We start from the raw sequence: 15,346 nt of genomic DNA, 5'->3' as shown, positions 1-15,346 counted from the left end.
CTTGATGACACATTGTGGACGTCACTGTATCATTCATCCAGTGACTCTTTATTTGCACTCTGGGATTGGTTGATTGTATCCTGATGGTGTCATCTGCATGGCCCTCTGTCCATGTCTAGGAAAATGGTCAGGGCCAATCATAATAAGTTTATTTCAGTAGAGCTTCTTAGATAGTATTACATCTGGCTGTCCCTCTTTCCTATTTTTTTTATCAGCAATAAGTTTATCACTGTCTAGATCCATTTATTGGTTATTCTGATAGAATCATTTCCCTGCTGTTGATTCTTTGAACTCCTATACAGATGAACTTTTCCTGATTCTAATGCACACAAGAAACACTGTCTGTCTTGAGTTTTTCTCTTTAACAATGTTTAAGATAATGGGTTTCCCTACCAATCTATAAAGGTGAATGGCAGACTTCGGTACTGTAATTGTGCATCCTTGACTTGCAGCCGGGTAGGGTGGCCCTGAAGACACCTTGCTTAGGGATATTTCCGTGTGTCTAACCAACTGGCATTGTGCTGTTAGTCCCTCAGTCTTCGGATGGCCTCAGTATGTTCTAATATTATATTCTGGCATAATTCAAAACTGCTTTGTCCTGGAATGGAATCATTTAATCCTTTCATCATGGAGCTTGGGGGATACTGTTGAGAGAACACAGTCTGGGTGCAGTCAGGATTCCCTGGTGAAGAGCTTCAGAAGTGAGAACATGTGGTGTGCAGTGAGAACATGTGCTGTGCAGGGAGAACATGTGGTGTGCAGTGAGAACATGTGGTGTGCAGGGAGAACATGTGGTGTGCAGGGAGAACATGTGGTGTGCATGTATGACAAAGCTCCCAGCAATCCCATCTCCTGACGGTTACAGTCATGCAAGCCCCTCACTCTGGTCATAAGCTGGGAAAAGTTGATTACTAGGATGTCGCCTCCAGAATTAGGTTATAGGAAGAGCGCAGTGTTCGCATCACTCCATCTTGCCTGTTCTCGAAGAGAGCCAAACTGCTCTGCTGTGGTCCTGAGCTGCCCTGCAGAGAGGCCAGCAGGCAGAGGATCTAAGTCTCTGCCAACAACCACGGCAGGGAACTTGGAACTGGCCTTTCTTGTTCAGGCCTTAAGACTGTTAACAGGCTTCCCAGCTACCTTGACTACAGCCTCCACAGAGATCCTGAGCCAGAGGCCCCAGCTGAGAAATAGCTGTGTTCCCAAGATAATAAGTGTTTGGTGTTTTAAGCCACTAAATTTGGTGGTAATTTTTATGCAATTATACTCAATAAACAATAACTAGCGTGCTATATTTTCAAAGTTGCACCGCATACTGATTCGTCCTGTTATTTTGCCAGGGCTCCAGGGCTGTTTTGTTCCTGTGTCCCAGGCTCTGATTCTCAAAGTGATTATGCATTTGTCTTATTCTGCTAATCACACTCCAGTCCCAGAGATAACAGTATCAGCATTGCCAAGGACGCAGGGCTGGAGGCTCAGTCAGGATTTCCTGGCCTTCATTCTTCGCAGCAAGGCTCAGCAGGGACGTGCCACCAAATGGCCTCAGGAGGGGAGGGAACCATCTCCACGGCCCATGGGGAGTCGCTGGTACCTCTCTTCCCACAGCAGTCAATCTGAGACCAATACTGTGTCTTGCGGTGGCTTTTTAAAAATGCTTGACTTGTGTTTAGTTGTTTGATTAGGTCACAAATGAACATTCAGATTCCTTTGTTTCATTTTCCTTTTAATTCTGAGAGCTAAGCTTTTGTCAGTATGACTATGAAAAGTACTTGCATGGGTCTAAAGTCACAACTCAAGGTATACTGTGTGCTGAGGCGTCCAGTCCTGGATCCTTCTTACCTCCTGTCTTCTCTCTGGAAACTTCTCCATATAGACAGCCATTTGTAACATTTAACATGGCTTCCTGCAGATTTCTAAAATGCTCTGTTCCTTCTAAATGCACACATAATACATAAAAGTCTTTTAAGTTTTAAATAGGATTTTATGGGGGAGTTATACAAAGTTTCTTTATACACTTGGTTTATGCTGTGGTTAATGTTTCATGTGTATTTGTTGTGAGCTTACCTTCCTCTGTTTAGGTAATTGAGGTGGATTTAGATTTTTTTTTTCTCCATCATGCCTTCCTTCTACCACTAGCCATGTGCCCAGGAGCTGCATGGTGCTAGTGGCCTTCCAGACTGCTCAACAGGACTCCACTGTAGGATGGCTCCTGCTCAGCTGTGCCTGAGGGCTTCCCAGGTTTTTGCCTTTACAAATAATGCCACAGAAAACAATGCCCAGACACAAGCTAATGCTTATGGTGTCCTCAGCAGAGTCGGAGACTGGGCTGGACTTGGCTTTGGCCTTCTCTGTCACAGCTTCTCCTCCTGCGGCCACTGACCCTTGCCGTTCACTGTGTTCTAAAGCACCACTCCATGTCACTACGAGTTGTCCCTGTGTATGACAACTCTGCCTCTGTCAGGTCTGAATTTACAGGTAGCACCATTTATAAGTAGCACAGGGTGCTCTTCATGGTGGCGTCTCAGAGGCCCAAGCTGCTGCAGAGTAGAGCCTTGCTGGGCTAGGCTGGTGTGAAGAGAGAAACACGGAGGCCATTCTTTCCCCTCTCTGGGGCTCCTTCCCATGGGTTGGCTCTTCATGGACCTGTGTGGCTTCCTTGATATTTGGTCTGAAGAGTCCCCCTAGAGTGACATGTGAGATCTGTGGCCTTTCTGAGGCTGTGGAGACAGGTGTCTCTCTGCATCATAGCCCTCATAAGATCTGGAGCCTCTTCTTCCTCGCTCCTTCCTACTGCATCCATCTGCCTGCCTTGCGTACCTGCACACTGGCAATCCTCCTCTTCTCTTTGGAGCCGGAACTGGGGAATGGCTCACAGTCTGCCCCTGCCCACGCTCCTCACCCTATGGGCCGGCTCCCACCTGCTAGCCCTTGAAACTGCTCCAAGGTCACCGCTGGCTGTCTTGTCAGGATGCCCAGTACATGGGGGCCCCTTGTAGATGGCCTCCTGCCAGCCCGGTACAGATGGGCTTGCCTCCTCTCTCTCTCTAAACCCCTTCTTGTCATGATGCCTGGCAGAGCTGGTTCCTGGGGCCTCCTTCTGCCACCTCGCTCCCTGTCCTCCCCACAGTGACTCGCCCATGCCTGCAACTTTAGTTGGCATCTCTCACTGCTCACTCTTCTGTCATCTAACCTGGGCTGTCTTCTATGCTGTTCTTGGAAGGCGCCCTGGCCCCTGCAGCTAAACTGGTCCAAAAGCCCCACCCCAAGGCCAGTGCTTTTGCAAGGAACCCTTTGCAGTGAGTAGAAGCTCCAGTCATCTGGGCACAGATGTAACGTCTTTCCAGTTCCCCTCAACCGCACCTCACATTCAGCCTGAATTTGGATTGAATCTTCCATTCCCATCATCCTCATGGTCTACCCCAGCACCCTCTCCTGCTTGCTTGGACCCCTGCAACGGTCCATTAGCTGCTGTCTGTTTTTCCTCTCTGTTTTGTCCCTCTAGAGAAAGTGGTGTGGTTGGGCTGCTTCCCCAACTGTTAGGCCAGGGTGGCCACCTTTGGAATGGCTCCGGAGTCCTCGTATCTGGCCAGCGCTTTTTCTACACTCTGAGTTCTTCCAACCTCTGGCTCATTCCTCGCACTGGGTCGTCTGGACGTCCCTTAGTCCCTCTGAATTGCTTCTCCCTCTGCCACCTCAGGACCTTTGCACCTGCTCTTGCCTCAGCCTGGAAAGTTCTCTTCTGTGATGTACTGATGTCGTCCCTTGTTACAGACTCCCACCCACTGGCAGCCTTCCTCAGGCTCCTCAAGAGGTCAGGCCTGCTGCTCCTCCTTCGGGGCCACACCTTCCCTTCCTGGCACTCACCACAGTCCTTCATGATGAGCTTGTGTTGGCCTGCGGACTGGTGTCAGCCTCATCCTCTAGCCAGTGAGCCATGTTTTGTGACATCACAAGTTCTCCCAGGCAGGATACTGATTTGGGGAAAGTTATTTGACTTTGCTGAAATGGTCTTTCTCATCAAATGGGACAATGAGGTTAGTTCCAGGGCATTGTGAAGGACCGGTGGCTGGGACTCTGCTTCCACACAGGGCTGGTGAGTGAGATCTGGCAGCAGCACCCAGGGCTCCCAGCTGCAGCTGCACAGAGTTCTGTCCACTTAGAGCTGTGCTCCAGCCCCACAGCTCTGCCCTCTGGCACCCAGGGAGAGGCGGGCAGTTTTGGAGCTAGCAGCCTCTGCCCACTCCTAACATTGTCCTCCCCAGGTAGCAGGGATGGGTGATCCCAGGTACAGCTCCATGAGACCCCAGCAACTCCCTGTCCACAGAGCCAGCAAGAAGCCTCAGGTCCAAGTACAGACCCCAAGGTCACGGATAGAGCACGTGGACTCTCCAGGGCAGGAGCGCAGGCTCTTTAACCATGCTGCAAACAAAGGCTGCTTCACATAGGAAGAACAGTGTCCCACACCCCTGTCAACTGTACACACGGGACAATATGCTGTGTGACTCAGAGCAGCACATTGCCCTCTGGGTACTTGGGCTCACCTGTCTGTTAAGCCTTTGGCGTTCCTCTGCTCGCCATCGCCCTCTGCTGGTGTCAGCTAAGGGTTGCTGCTGGAGTTGGGCAAAGGAAGAACTAGTGCCCTTCAGGAACACAGGGCTGGCTCTGTGCCCTCCACTGCTCCATTTGTGAGGAGCAGCAGTCCGGTCCATAGTTCTTTCAGGAGCATGAGCCTCATCAAGGTCCAGAAAGCTGGCCAGGTCTCCTGGGAACCGACCAAAAGAACCATAAGGTGGCAGCCTCTGAGAGTGGAAGTCAGATTCAGAGACCCGTCCCTGCCCTGCCCTCCCAACAGAGGAGAGGACACTTACCTAGCTTAGGCTCTGGTATTGGCTGAGCCTCACCAAGGGTAGAAAAAGGCTCTGCATCACCCACAAAACACAGTAGTACTCCCTCTTCCTTTACACACACACACACACACACACACACATTATTACACTGGGCCCCACTGACCTGCGTTCACTGGAGAGAATTTAGCCCAAGGTGGCCTGTGATAGAAAAACTGAAATCCTTCAGCCTGAAGTCCCAGAAGTCAGAGTGGCAGCATCCGGGTTGTGATAGTTCCTGTTCTTTTGTGTTGCATGGCTTCTGAACCCCCTGACTGGTATGCCTGGGCAAGGACCATCACTGCCAATAGCTACCTCCAGACCTGGGGCTATGATGCCTTTGGAAAGAAGAGCCTGATGAGGCCCTGACATTGGAGAGCTCCAGGGATGGTTGAAGCTGTCTTGCCCTTGCGGGCAGAGTATGAGAGACCTTGCTTGAAAAGCTACTGTGGATCTATGAATTCCAGAGGGTCCTTGGATTGGGAAATTCCTGACTGGGGAGGAGTTTCCTGATTCCACTCTGCTCCACTGTGGCTGTCTTGCAGTTTGAGCATACCTGTCCCAATCCCGGGGCTTACTGAATTCTCTAGGCCTGCCCAGGGGCTGACCAGGGCCCTTGCTTCACCCCCTTAAGTCTTAGCTGTATAGTCAGAGAAAGTTCAGAGGCCCAGCCGCCACAGATTTGAAAGTCAAAGCCTTGATTCCTCTTTTTTATTCTTTGAGAAATAACTCTGGATATTTTCATACCCCGTTGCCCCGTCTCACCCTCCCTCTCTCTCTCTGAAACCCTTCCCCAATAAGTCCCCCCTTTCACTCCCTTTTTATGTCTTTGTGGTGCTTTGTCTTCATGGTGTGTGTGAGAAACAGAGACAGAGGAAAGCAGAAACACACACACACACACATGCAAGGAGAGAGAGAGAGGGAGGGAGAGGGAGGGAGGGAGGGACACACATACACACACACACACACACAGAGAGAGAGAGAGAGAGAGAGAGAGAGAGAGAGAGAGAGAACCCACTGTGTTTACTGGCAGCTTATACTGCATAGGTGAGGTTTATTTACTGGAATATGACAGCTTTCTAGCTTGCTAGTAGTTATGCCCCTGAAGAGTGACATCCCTCTGTGAGCAACCATTAATAGATCCTAGGGAGGGGAACCTCATGAGCCCTCCCTCTTCCATGATGAGATGTCGAGCAACCCAGTCTTGTAGAGGGTCAAACCACAGCTGCGTTGAGTTCACGAGTCAGGAGTTTCTCTGAGTGTTGTGACCCCTCTGCTCCCCCTGTCCCCACTCAGGGTGAAGTAGCTGGCTCGTGGAGAAGTGCTGGCTCACACACGCCATCTCCCTGGGACAAGGTGCCTGGCCACCAGATGCCAGACCTGTCTCCCTCAGGTGCCATCAATTCCCTCAGACTTCTTCTTCTGTCATCTGAGTTTGGGCTAAGATAATCACAGGCACTTTGTTGCCTTAGTAATTGAAGGTGTCTTGCACAGCGGCTATTGCTCTCCACCAAGAGCCAAGAGCTCCTCATTGCTGGAAGCTCACAACCCTGCCATTCCCCAGAGGAGTATGGGGCCAGTGTGTGAGGTTCAGAGCCACAGCATGTCCCACTCCCATCCCCAGCAACTGGTTTCTCTCTCCCCCATCTCTCTCTCCATGTGTGTGTGTGTGTGTATGTATGTATGTATGTATGTATGTATGTATGTATGTATGTAGCATGTGTCTGTGTGTATATGTGGCATACTGGTGGGTAGCACTGTGGGATAGGAGCCTGACAGTCTAGGAGAAAATTCTAGGTTAGGGGAGCTTGCTGAGAGTCCATGCCAGCCTGACACCCACCAGAGAGCTTCAGCTGGATCTTTCTGACCTCAGCAATCACCACGCTCTGTGCTATGGTGGGAGGCCAGAAGAAGTTTGTTACCAAAGGCATTACCCAAGCAGCAGGATGCAGCTGCACTGGCCATCAGCAAGGTGACAGCGACTGTGGGAGGAGCAACCTGTGGTGTGATTATTTGTTGGGCATCTGGGTGCTTGCCGGATTGCCAATTTGAGCCCAGAAAGCTCAAGCTTATTCATTGCAGGAGACAGAGCCCCCAGGAGAGCCCTGTAGCATGGCTCCTTCCCAAGGGTCTCCAGATGGAACCCTGTCAGCCAGGCCACATTGGTTGTCATGGTGAAGGGTGTCCACCTCTGGACACAGGCTTGAGAAAGGACCACCTCCCATCCTCCTTGACTTGTCACACTTACCTACAGAGTTCTACGGTGGGGCACGCTTCTTCCCCAAGGACGTGGCATGGTGGGGGAGCTCAGTGGCTTTATACTGGTGTAAGGGCTATGCCAGCAGACCGGAAGTCACTGGAGCATCCATCCATGCAGGATGGTCAGGGAGATCCTGACCGGCAGCAGGCACAGCATTGTAAGCCTACATTAGGTTGCCTGTTGGCTAACTGTGGTCCCACCTAATGTTATAAATAAAACTTTAAGAGGATACACCCTGCACATTCAGTTCCATTTGCCTGCCTCAGCTTTTGCATCTCAAGTGCAGAAGTCAGCCTTTGCAACAGACAGGACAAGCCGTGAAGTAGTCACCATCTGTCCCTTATAGAGCCTGCTAGTGGACCCCACACTAGAGCTGTGATGCCCGGATAGGAACCATGAACCACTAACCTGCAGCCTTTAATGCTTCAATTTATTAAAATAACAGTCATCCCTTCCTTGATGTCTATGGAGAACTGGTTCCAAGATCCCTTTGGCAGCCAGTCTACCGCTGCCCGTATCCTTTGTCCTTTGCACACCCTCCCCCATGCTCACATTTATCTGTGTACGCCTTTAAAGCAATGACAACAATAGGCGTGTCATGTGAACATGGCTCCACTGTAGCTTCTCAGGGAATAACCACAGCAGAAAGTCTGCACTTGGCCTAGCATGGATACAACCATCTCGGCTCTCACTTCATAGTGCAGGCTCTGGAGCTCACAGACACAGGGCATCTGCTGTGCCTTCGGGGACAGCCAGTCTTCAGCCGCAGTGCTCAGGGCACCAGTGTCCAGGGGTCTTGCACTGCACGGTTGAGGCGGAGCAGGCCATCAGAGCGTCCGTGGTGCTGCCATAGTCTAGAGGCAACAGATAGAATCAGGGCCCTGGTGCCTGCTGAGGCCTGGTTTGGGTAGGATGAGAAGCTGCAGGCTGGCAGCAGACTGGACAGGGGAGGAGAGAAAGTCCCCGAAGAGTTCAACATGGCCCTTCACGTACCTCCATGAAAGCGTGGTAAGTGCCTCTGTGTTTGGAGGTAGTCCTTTCTGGGTCACAGCAGGTGCGTGTCACCCTGGAAGCGACAGTCGGCTGGGGTAGAGGTCCCCTCACCACACCATTCATGCAGAGCCATCCAGCCATGTGTCAGTTGTGTGACTTGTACTGGCCTCCACTGAGCTGCAGTCCAGCTGCACAGCTCCGTCCTCCCGCTCCACCGTCCTGGTGGCTGTGCACCTTGTGCTGGGCTGGGCATGTGAGCCCTTGGTTCTCTTTCAGGGCATCACTCATTCTGTACCTCCTCAGTTCCAGGGCCCTGCGAGCCAGAAGACCTCATCGATGGGATCATCTTTGCAGCCAACTACCTGGGCTCCACCCAGCTGCTCTCTGAGAGAAACCCCTCCAAAAACATCCGAATGATGCAGGCTCAGGAGGCTGTCAGCAGGGTCAAGGTGGGGGTACTTCCAGACCCTGAGGGTTACTTGGGTGGGTCCCTGGGGGAGCTCTGAAGCGGGGACTACATAGGCTTCAGGAGCTTTGTCCAGCATGGAAAGCAGGCGTGGCCCAGCATCCCAAACCTGTAGCCTGGCTGGCCAATGCTCAGCAGGGCAGAGTCATCCCTAGCTCCTTAAATGTGGTCCAGCCAGTCACTGGGAAACAGTCTTTTAAAGATAACTGACGCTTCTAAAGCATCCCAGTCTTTAAGCATATTTGTTTGGAGCCTTAAATCCGGTCCCAACCGTGTATTTTTAGCACCAAAGTGCTTCTAGAAGCAAGGAGAATGCATCAACTGTCACTCAAATGCATAGCCTCGAGGAAAACCGGCACACGCAACGCTCTGTAGGCTTTGGGGCCTGTGTGGTTTTTCCAGCAGGTGATGATGAGCAGGCAGAACATGAGACCATACTGGTGAAGCTAAGTTAGGTCAGGGGAGGGGACATGACAATATGAGCTGCCCCACCCTGGATAAGGTGGAGCCTGAATAATGTGGGAATGAAGAGGAACAATGCCCCCTGCCCCCACTACACGCTAATCTCCTTGGATGGAAGCAGAGGGCACCCCGAGACCATCTATGCTGGTGAAGATAAGTAGGGAGGACTTGGGCTGGACCCAGCCTGCCCCTTTGGGCCTTATGGCTCCTGACCCACCTTGGCCTCTTTCCTGGTCCCTGATCCCATCCTCGGGTCTATGGAGTGGTCGACAATCATTTCTACGCCTGGGGGTGGCAGGCATGAATGGTCTGCTTTATTGTGTGTTCTCAGCAGGGTGGTGACTGTCCAATGGTCCCTGCAGGGGACTTGCAGAGTCTGAGTTTTCTCTGTTAAGCACAAGGCTGAAATAACATTGCCACAGCTTCCTTCCTGATGTTCTTTTCTCTTCCATGCTGCTCAGAGGGTGCAGAAGGCTGCTAAGATCAAGAAAAAAGCGGTGTGTAGAACCCATGTGAGCGTGTGTGTGTGTGTGTGTGTGTGTGTGCCTGGCTTTCTTTGTGCATGGGGACTTCCGGTGGGCATTCAAGGAGTACCACAGAGCATAGGTTTTCCTTCTCTGTTAGGAGAATGCTGGATTTGGGAATGAAGCCATATTGCTTATTTTAATGAGCTGTTCCTATCTACTGTCTCTCATGTCCTGGTGCAAGGTTCATGTCTGCAGAACTCTGTTTTGCATGGACACTCCTGAACAGGACATCTGCTTGGACAGCGTAGAGTGTCTAGAACTCGGCTTGCCTCATAGTGTTAACTGTGTTGTTCTGATATTTGGGCCGTTAGTTTTTACCCACTAAACTGGGACAAAGAGTTTGTCTTGGAACTGCCCTCTCTCCCAGATGTGGTTCAAGGCAGAGCACCTGCCTAGGGAGCAAAGGTCATGGTATGCACACCTAAGGAAAAATAGAAAAAAAGAAGAAAAAAGAAGGAAAAGAAAAGAGTTTAAGCCTGGGTAGACTTTCAAAACTTAGGTTGACAGTCATTGGTTGTTGACCTGGTCATTTCGTAAATGCTGGTTTTCTATGTACTTGTATAAAACTCCAGCAAGCTTGGTGTCAGAGGGCCTTGGTAAGCCCATGGGACACATAGCACTGTGGCTTGTTATCCATCCCACTTTCTTTCCTTACATTTCAAAGATGAGAAATCTAGTTTCCTGTGTCCTCAAAGCCGCAACGTTCTCTGGGGCTGTGGCCAAAGGACCACACCTGCTGGGCTCCCTTTCCCTCCCTACAGGAGAAAATGGAAGGGGGTGGGTAGGAGATGGGGGGGGATTCTATCTCAGTGCCACTGTGAGGTGATCAGTATCTTCAGAGGTGTGAGAAACAATTAGAAGCTGTCCTGCTTAGGGGCAGGCCTTGAGCAGCTACTCAGCTCCAGGGCTGAGTCGCTTCCAGTGGAGACCACAAAGTGTGACAGTTTCTCCTGCACCTCCATGTCACTGTCAGGCAATGCTCAGCCCTGTCCTCCGTCTCTCCTGGTGGTCTTTGGAAGGGCAGTCATGTGATTATGAACATTTAAGTAGAAAGGAAGGGCTTACATCTGAAGCAAGCTTCTTTGAAAACATTTTCCCCTGTCCCTGTCTCCACCCTCAAGAATGTCCCTGGAGGGTAATGACAGTCACCATCGTAACATTCAGCAAGAATTAGCCAAGGGACCCTGCTTGCTGCTGGGGTGGGGGGCAGTAAGACCCCAGCCAGGCCCCTGCTATGGCAAGCTGCCTCTTTTCCCTGTGCCCTGAGAGCTCGCGCTCAAAAGGGGGCTCCCCACCACGCATGTGTGCAGGCTTCCAGTGGCTGCCCCATTTTGGTTTAGTGTCTCCTTCCGTGTCACCTCAGGATCACTAGAGGACAGTATAAGGCAGTGAACTGTGGTGGGCCTCTGGGGTGTGACCACATCTGTGGTTCTGTCTTAGAATTCGGAAGGCGATGCTCAGACGCTGACAGAAGTAGACCTCTTCATCTCCACCCAGAGGATCAAAGTTTTAAATGCTGACACCCAGGTAAGCACTGGACAGACAGCTGTCCACATCACCATAGCCAGCTGTTGCGCCTGGAGCCTCGGCAGAGCAGGCGTCCAGCTGCAGGAGAGCTTTTCTCGGGAGGACCATGCTTCTATTCCTGAGTTCAAGGTGCTCGTGCCAGAATGCCGTCTCCCAGGGACAGGGGAATGGGCCATCGAGAGAGCTAGTGAGTTTATTCCAAGTCGCTGTTTAGAAGGAACTGGAAGGAGAGGGCAGCAGGACAGTGATTTGGATGGAAAGTTGGAGCACTGGCAGATGGCTACAGGGTGGGGGGACAGGTGAGTGGGTAGAGGCTGAAGTGATCAGGCGTGGCCAGGGACAGTGAGGCCACTACAGTGGCAGCTTCTGTCTGAGAAGCCAGAGCTGGGCAAAGATTTGGGAGCTTTTGCTAGTGGCCAGTGTCTCAGATGCCAGTGTCTCATTGACGAAGACTCGGCCCCCACCTTCCCAGTGCTGTGGCTGATGAGCCTCCCCATAACCTTGGCAGCAAATAGAGCACTGCCTCGTCAGGTGTATGCAAGGCAAGAGGAAGAATCTGTGCAGAGGAAGAGAACTCCAGAGGTCAGAGCCTCAGAGACACCAGATTTCCCTTTGTGACAGGAGAACAAAGGCACAAAGGAGCAACTGATTAGTTTTTCAGAGCCTTTGTGTGCAGCCTTGTTAGGAAGGGGTCATGGGCAAGATGATGCCCAAGGAGATTCCCATCAAGTGACAAAAGACATCAAGAGTAATGGGCCAGGCCAGGGACCACTATGGAGACTTGCTGACCACAGGCAGGCTTGCTACTTCTTCTTAGAACTTGTGGCAAACTCATCATTGGCTTTGACACAGGAAAGCCGGGAGGACATGGAGTCAGCCTGTGTGGAAGCATGCGTGTTACTGGGGTGCGCTCCAGCACATGGATGCTTCTCCTCCATGGCTGACTAGCCCCACCCCGGGCCACTTTGTCCAGGACCATCATGAAACACTATGTCAACTAGAGCTGTGGTCCTCGACAAGGGCCTGATATTTTTGGTTTTTGTATCCAGTGGGTAGAGGCCAGTGATGCCAGTACCATCATCCAGTGTACAGGACAGCCCTGCCCTCGGCACTAGAGTGACCTGGTCCCAAGGTTACAAAACTCCGTGTTAGCCTGGTTGTTCGAGACGAATATTCTCGGTGCTCCCTGATGTGGCCTCTCCTCCTCAGTGCTCCCTGACGTGGCCTCTCCTCCTCCCCGGCAGGAAACCATGATGGACCACGCCTTGCGCACCATCTCCTACATTGCAGACATCGGTAACATCGTGGTTCTGATGGCCAGACGCCGCATGCCCCGGTCAGCCTCTCAGGACTGCATTGAGACCACCCCTGGGGCCCAGGAGGGGAAGAAGCAGTACAAGATGATCTGTCACGTGTTTGAGTCAGAGGACGTAAGTAAGGCTAGGATGCAGGGCGTGGGGAGCTGGCTGCTCTCCCGAAAGGCAGCAGCCACTTAGCTCCAGAGTCCACGCGTGAGAGGAGTCGGCGCCTTTCCTCACACTTGGGTCTCTGAATAAACAAGTTTATTCCCCTTCATAGTACGGGTGCTTCCGGAACTGTTAAATACATCACAACTATCTAGCCAAAGAAATCATTCTGCATAGCCTCTCGCTTGCCTAACTTTTCTCTTATGAAAATGCACATGCTTACATGCCAAGCATGCACACACATACACATGCTTACATGCCAAGGATGCACACATGCACATGCTTACATGCTGAGCATGCACACATGCACATGCTTACATGCTGAGCATGCACACACGCACATGCTTACACGTCAAGGTTGCACAAATGCACATGCTTGCATGCCAAGCATGCACACATGCACATGCCGAGCATGCACACATGCACACGCTTACATGCCAAGGATGCACACATGCACACGCTTACATGCCGAGCATGCACACATGCACATGCTTACATGCCGAGCATGCACACATGCACATGTTTGCATGCCGAGCGTGCACGCATGCACATGCTTACATACCAAGATTGCACAAATGCACATGCTTACATGCCAAGCATGCACACACATGCACATGCTTACATGCCAAAGATGCACACATGCACATGCTTACATGCTGAGCATGCACACATGCACATGCTTACACGCCAAGGTTGCACAAATGCACACATGCTTGCATGCCGAGCATGCACACATGCACACGCTTACATGCCGAGCATGCACACCTGTACACGCTTACATGCCAAGGATGCACACATGCACATGCTTACATGCCAAGCATACATAGAAAGGTGTGTCTTCACAAAGGTTATATAGGCTTTGCTTTTGCTGTGTTTTATTTTTAACCATGTAACAACTTAAAACATTTTTTTCAAGTTTTAAATACCATAGCTAAAAGATCCTAGGGTGACCAAAGCCTGTAATCCCAACTCCTCTGAAGCTGAGGCCGTGGGATCCTGTGTGTCAATCAGAACTGCCAAACAAACAAACAAACAAAAACAACACCAAGAAACCCAAACAACAGAAACAGAACCTGAGGTGACCTTGCGATAGGGGGGCTTCAGTGTCTCGATGAGGTCCTTGGCCTCCATGAAGGCTGTAGTTGAGCTGTTATCTTTTCTCTGTTGACCTTCTGTGAAGAGGTCGTTTCAAGCTTTTGTCAGTGGTGGCAATATTGTGGGAGCACCAATCTCTGCAGGGGCTAAGGCAGGCTCCTTCACAGGCTCTGGGTAGTTTAACATTTGAAACACGGTGTAGAATCTTTCTCTGAAAACAAGGTTCAGACCAGGGTGTGAGAGCTGTTATCTTTTCCCTAAGTCATCACTGAAAGTGTTTTGAAGCAATGGAGTTTTCCATTAGAAGCCTGCTCTTTCTCTTCAGGCCTGCTAGTGCACTAGTGTGCACCACCGTATGAGGTTCTGTGCACAGGTGCACAGACAGATCCGTGTGCTTGGGGATGTCCTAGAGAGCCGGTGTGGTAGATGTCAACTGAGATGTAGTGTGAGCAAGAGATGGCGAGCAGTGGGGCTTGTATGCAGATCGTGGAGGAGCAAGGAATGGGAGGGGCAGACAACTTTTGGTAGAGACTGAGGTAGGAGCTGTCTTTGTGACATTAGCAGGAGATCGAGTTGGGAGTGCAGTGAAGGTAGAACCCAAATAATCCCCCGTCCCCAATCTGTGGCCCTTCTCCTTTGCAGGATGGGTGGCACAGTCCTCCCACTGCTGTTTTCCTCTCAAGACTCCCCCATCTGCTCCTGCACCAGTTCCTTTCTTATCCAGGCCAGCAGCGCCACCTAGCGGTTCCTGGGCTGCCGCATCCACCCACTGCTAATATGCTGATGTGGGAACAAGAACATTGTTGGGCAGGCAGTTCAGCCTAGAATCAGTGAGTATTTAAAGCAAGGCCTCGTGTGCAGAGACTGTGATCCATCCCAGCTTGATTTAGATATGCTTATTCATTCGGAAGCACTTAAATCAAGCATTGTGCAGAGGGAGAAAAGAGTTGAAGCCAGACCCCCCTGTTCTCAGATCATACTGAACCAAGGTTTTTGGAGTCACCCTACAGAGTAGGCAATGGCAGGTGTGTGGGAGGAGAAGCAGAGGGGGACTGGGGCTAGGTGGCGCTCACGGAGCAAGAGGTTTGGGCGGGGGAGGCAGATGTTGGATTTGCTATGCACTGAGATGTTCCCCAAAGTCCCATGCCTTCCTAGGGCTGCATAGCTTGGAGCATGCATGCGTGGTCCAGGAGATGGCTGGCCTCTTTAGATCCTGCCTCCCGGGGTCCTGTTTGTAGCGCAGCCAGGGAGGCTGTCTGTCATTAGCGTCCAGGCTTCCATAGGTTTCTTCCTGGGGCATAGAAAGACGTGCTCTTCTTGAGAACATGGAGTTTGTTCTGGGTCCCAGATCCATGCCTTGTGGCCTTCAGCTTAGCACACCCTTCCATACCAGAGCATTGTGGCACGCACACCAGCCTCCACCTCTCAAGGGCTTCTAATTCCGGAGAGATAGAATAGACAGCTAACCATGGAAGTGTCACTCCAGGGGGTGGGGTGGGATCTCAACTCTGCTTTTAGAATTGAATAGGCAAAATAAAAAAATACATTACAGCCAGGCGGTGGTGGCGCACGCCTTTAATCCCAGCACTCGGGAGGCAGAGGCAGGCGGATCTCTGTGAGTTCGAGGCCAGCCTGGTCTAATTCCGGAGAGATAGAATAGACAGCTAACC

General features: G+C 51.3%; 1 protein-coding gene across 9 annotated transcripts in view; it reads left to right on the top strand.

Annotated features, from left to right (window-relative positions):
* Positions 1 to 15,346, top strand: part of Apba2 (amyloid beta precursor protein binding family A member 2) — a 209,174-nt gene that overhangs the window by 184,265 nt on the left and 9,563 nt on the right. For 8 of the 9 annotated variants that reach the window (XM_026784301.1, XM_026784302.1, XM_026784305.1 and 5 more), the window contains 4 exons: positions 8,437 to 8,582; positions 9,523 to 9,558; positions 11,029 to 11,115; positions 12,360 to 12,545. In XM_026784301.1, coding sequence (XP_026640102.1) covers positions 8,437 to 8,582; positions 9,523 to 9,558; positions 11,029 to 11,115; positions 12,360 to 12,545 — 455 coding nt within the window. The remainder of the gene's footprint in view (positions 1 to 8,436; positions 8,583 to 9,522; positions 9,559 to 11,028; positions 11,116 to 12,359; positions 12,546 to 15,346) is intronic. The other variant, XM_013350231.2, reaches the window with a different exon arrangement.

This window comes from Microtus ochrogaster, chromosome 22 (genome assembly GCF_000317375.1).
Source record: "Microtus ochrogaster isolate Prairie Vole_2 chromosome 22, MicOch1.0, whole genome shotgun sequence".
Lineage (NCBI taxonomy): Eukaryota > Metazoa > Chordata > Mammalia > Rodentia > Cricetidae > Microtus > Microtus ochrogaster.
This window is presented reverse-complemented; position numbering and strand designations above follow the sequence as displayed.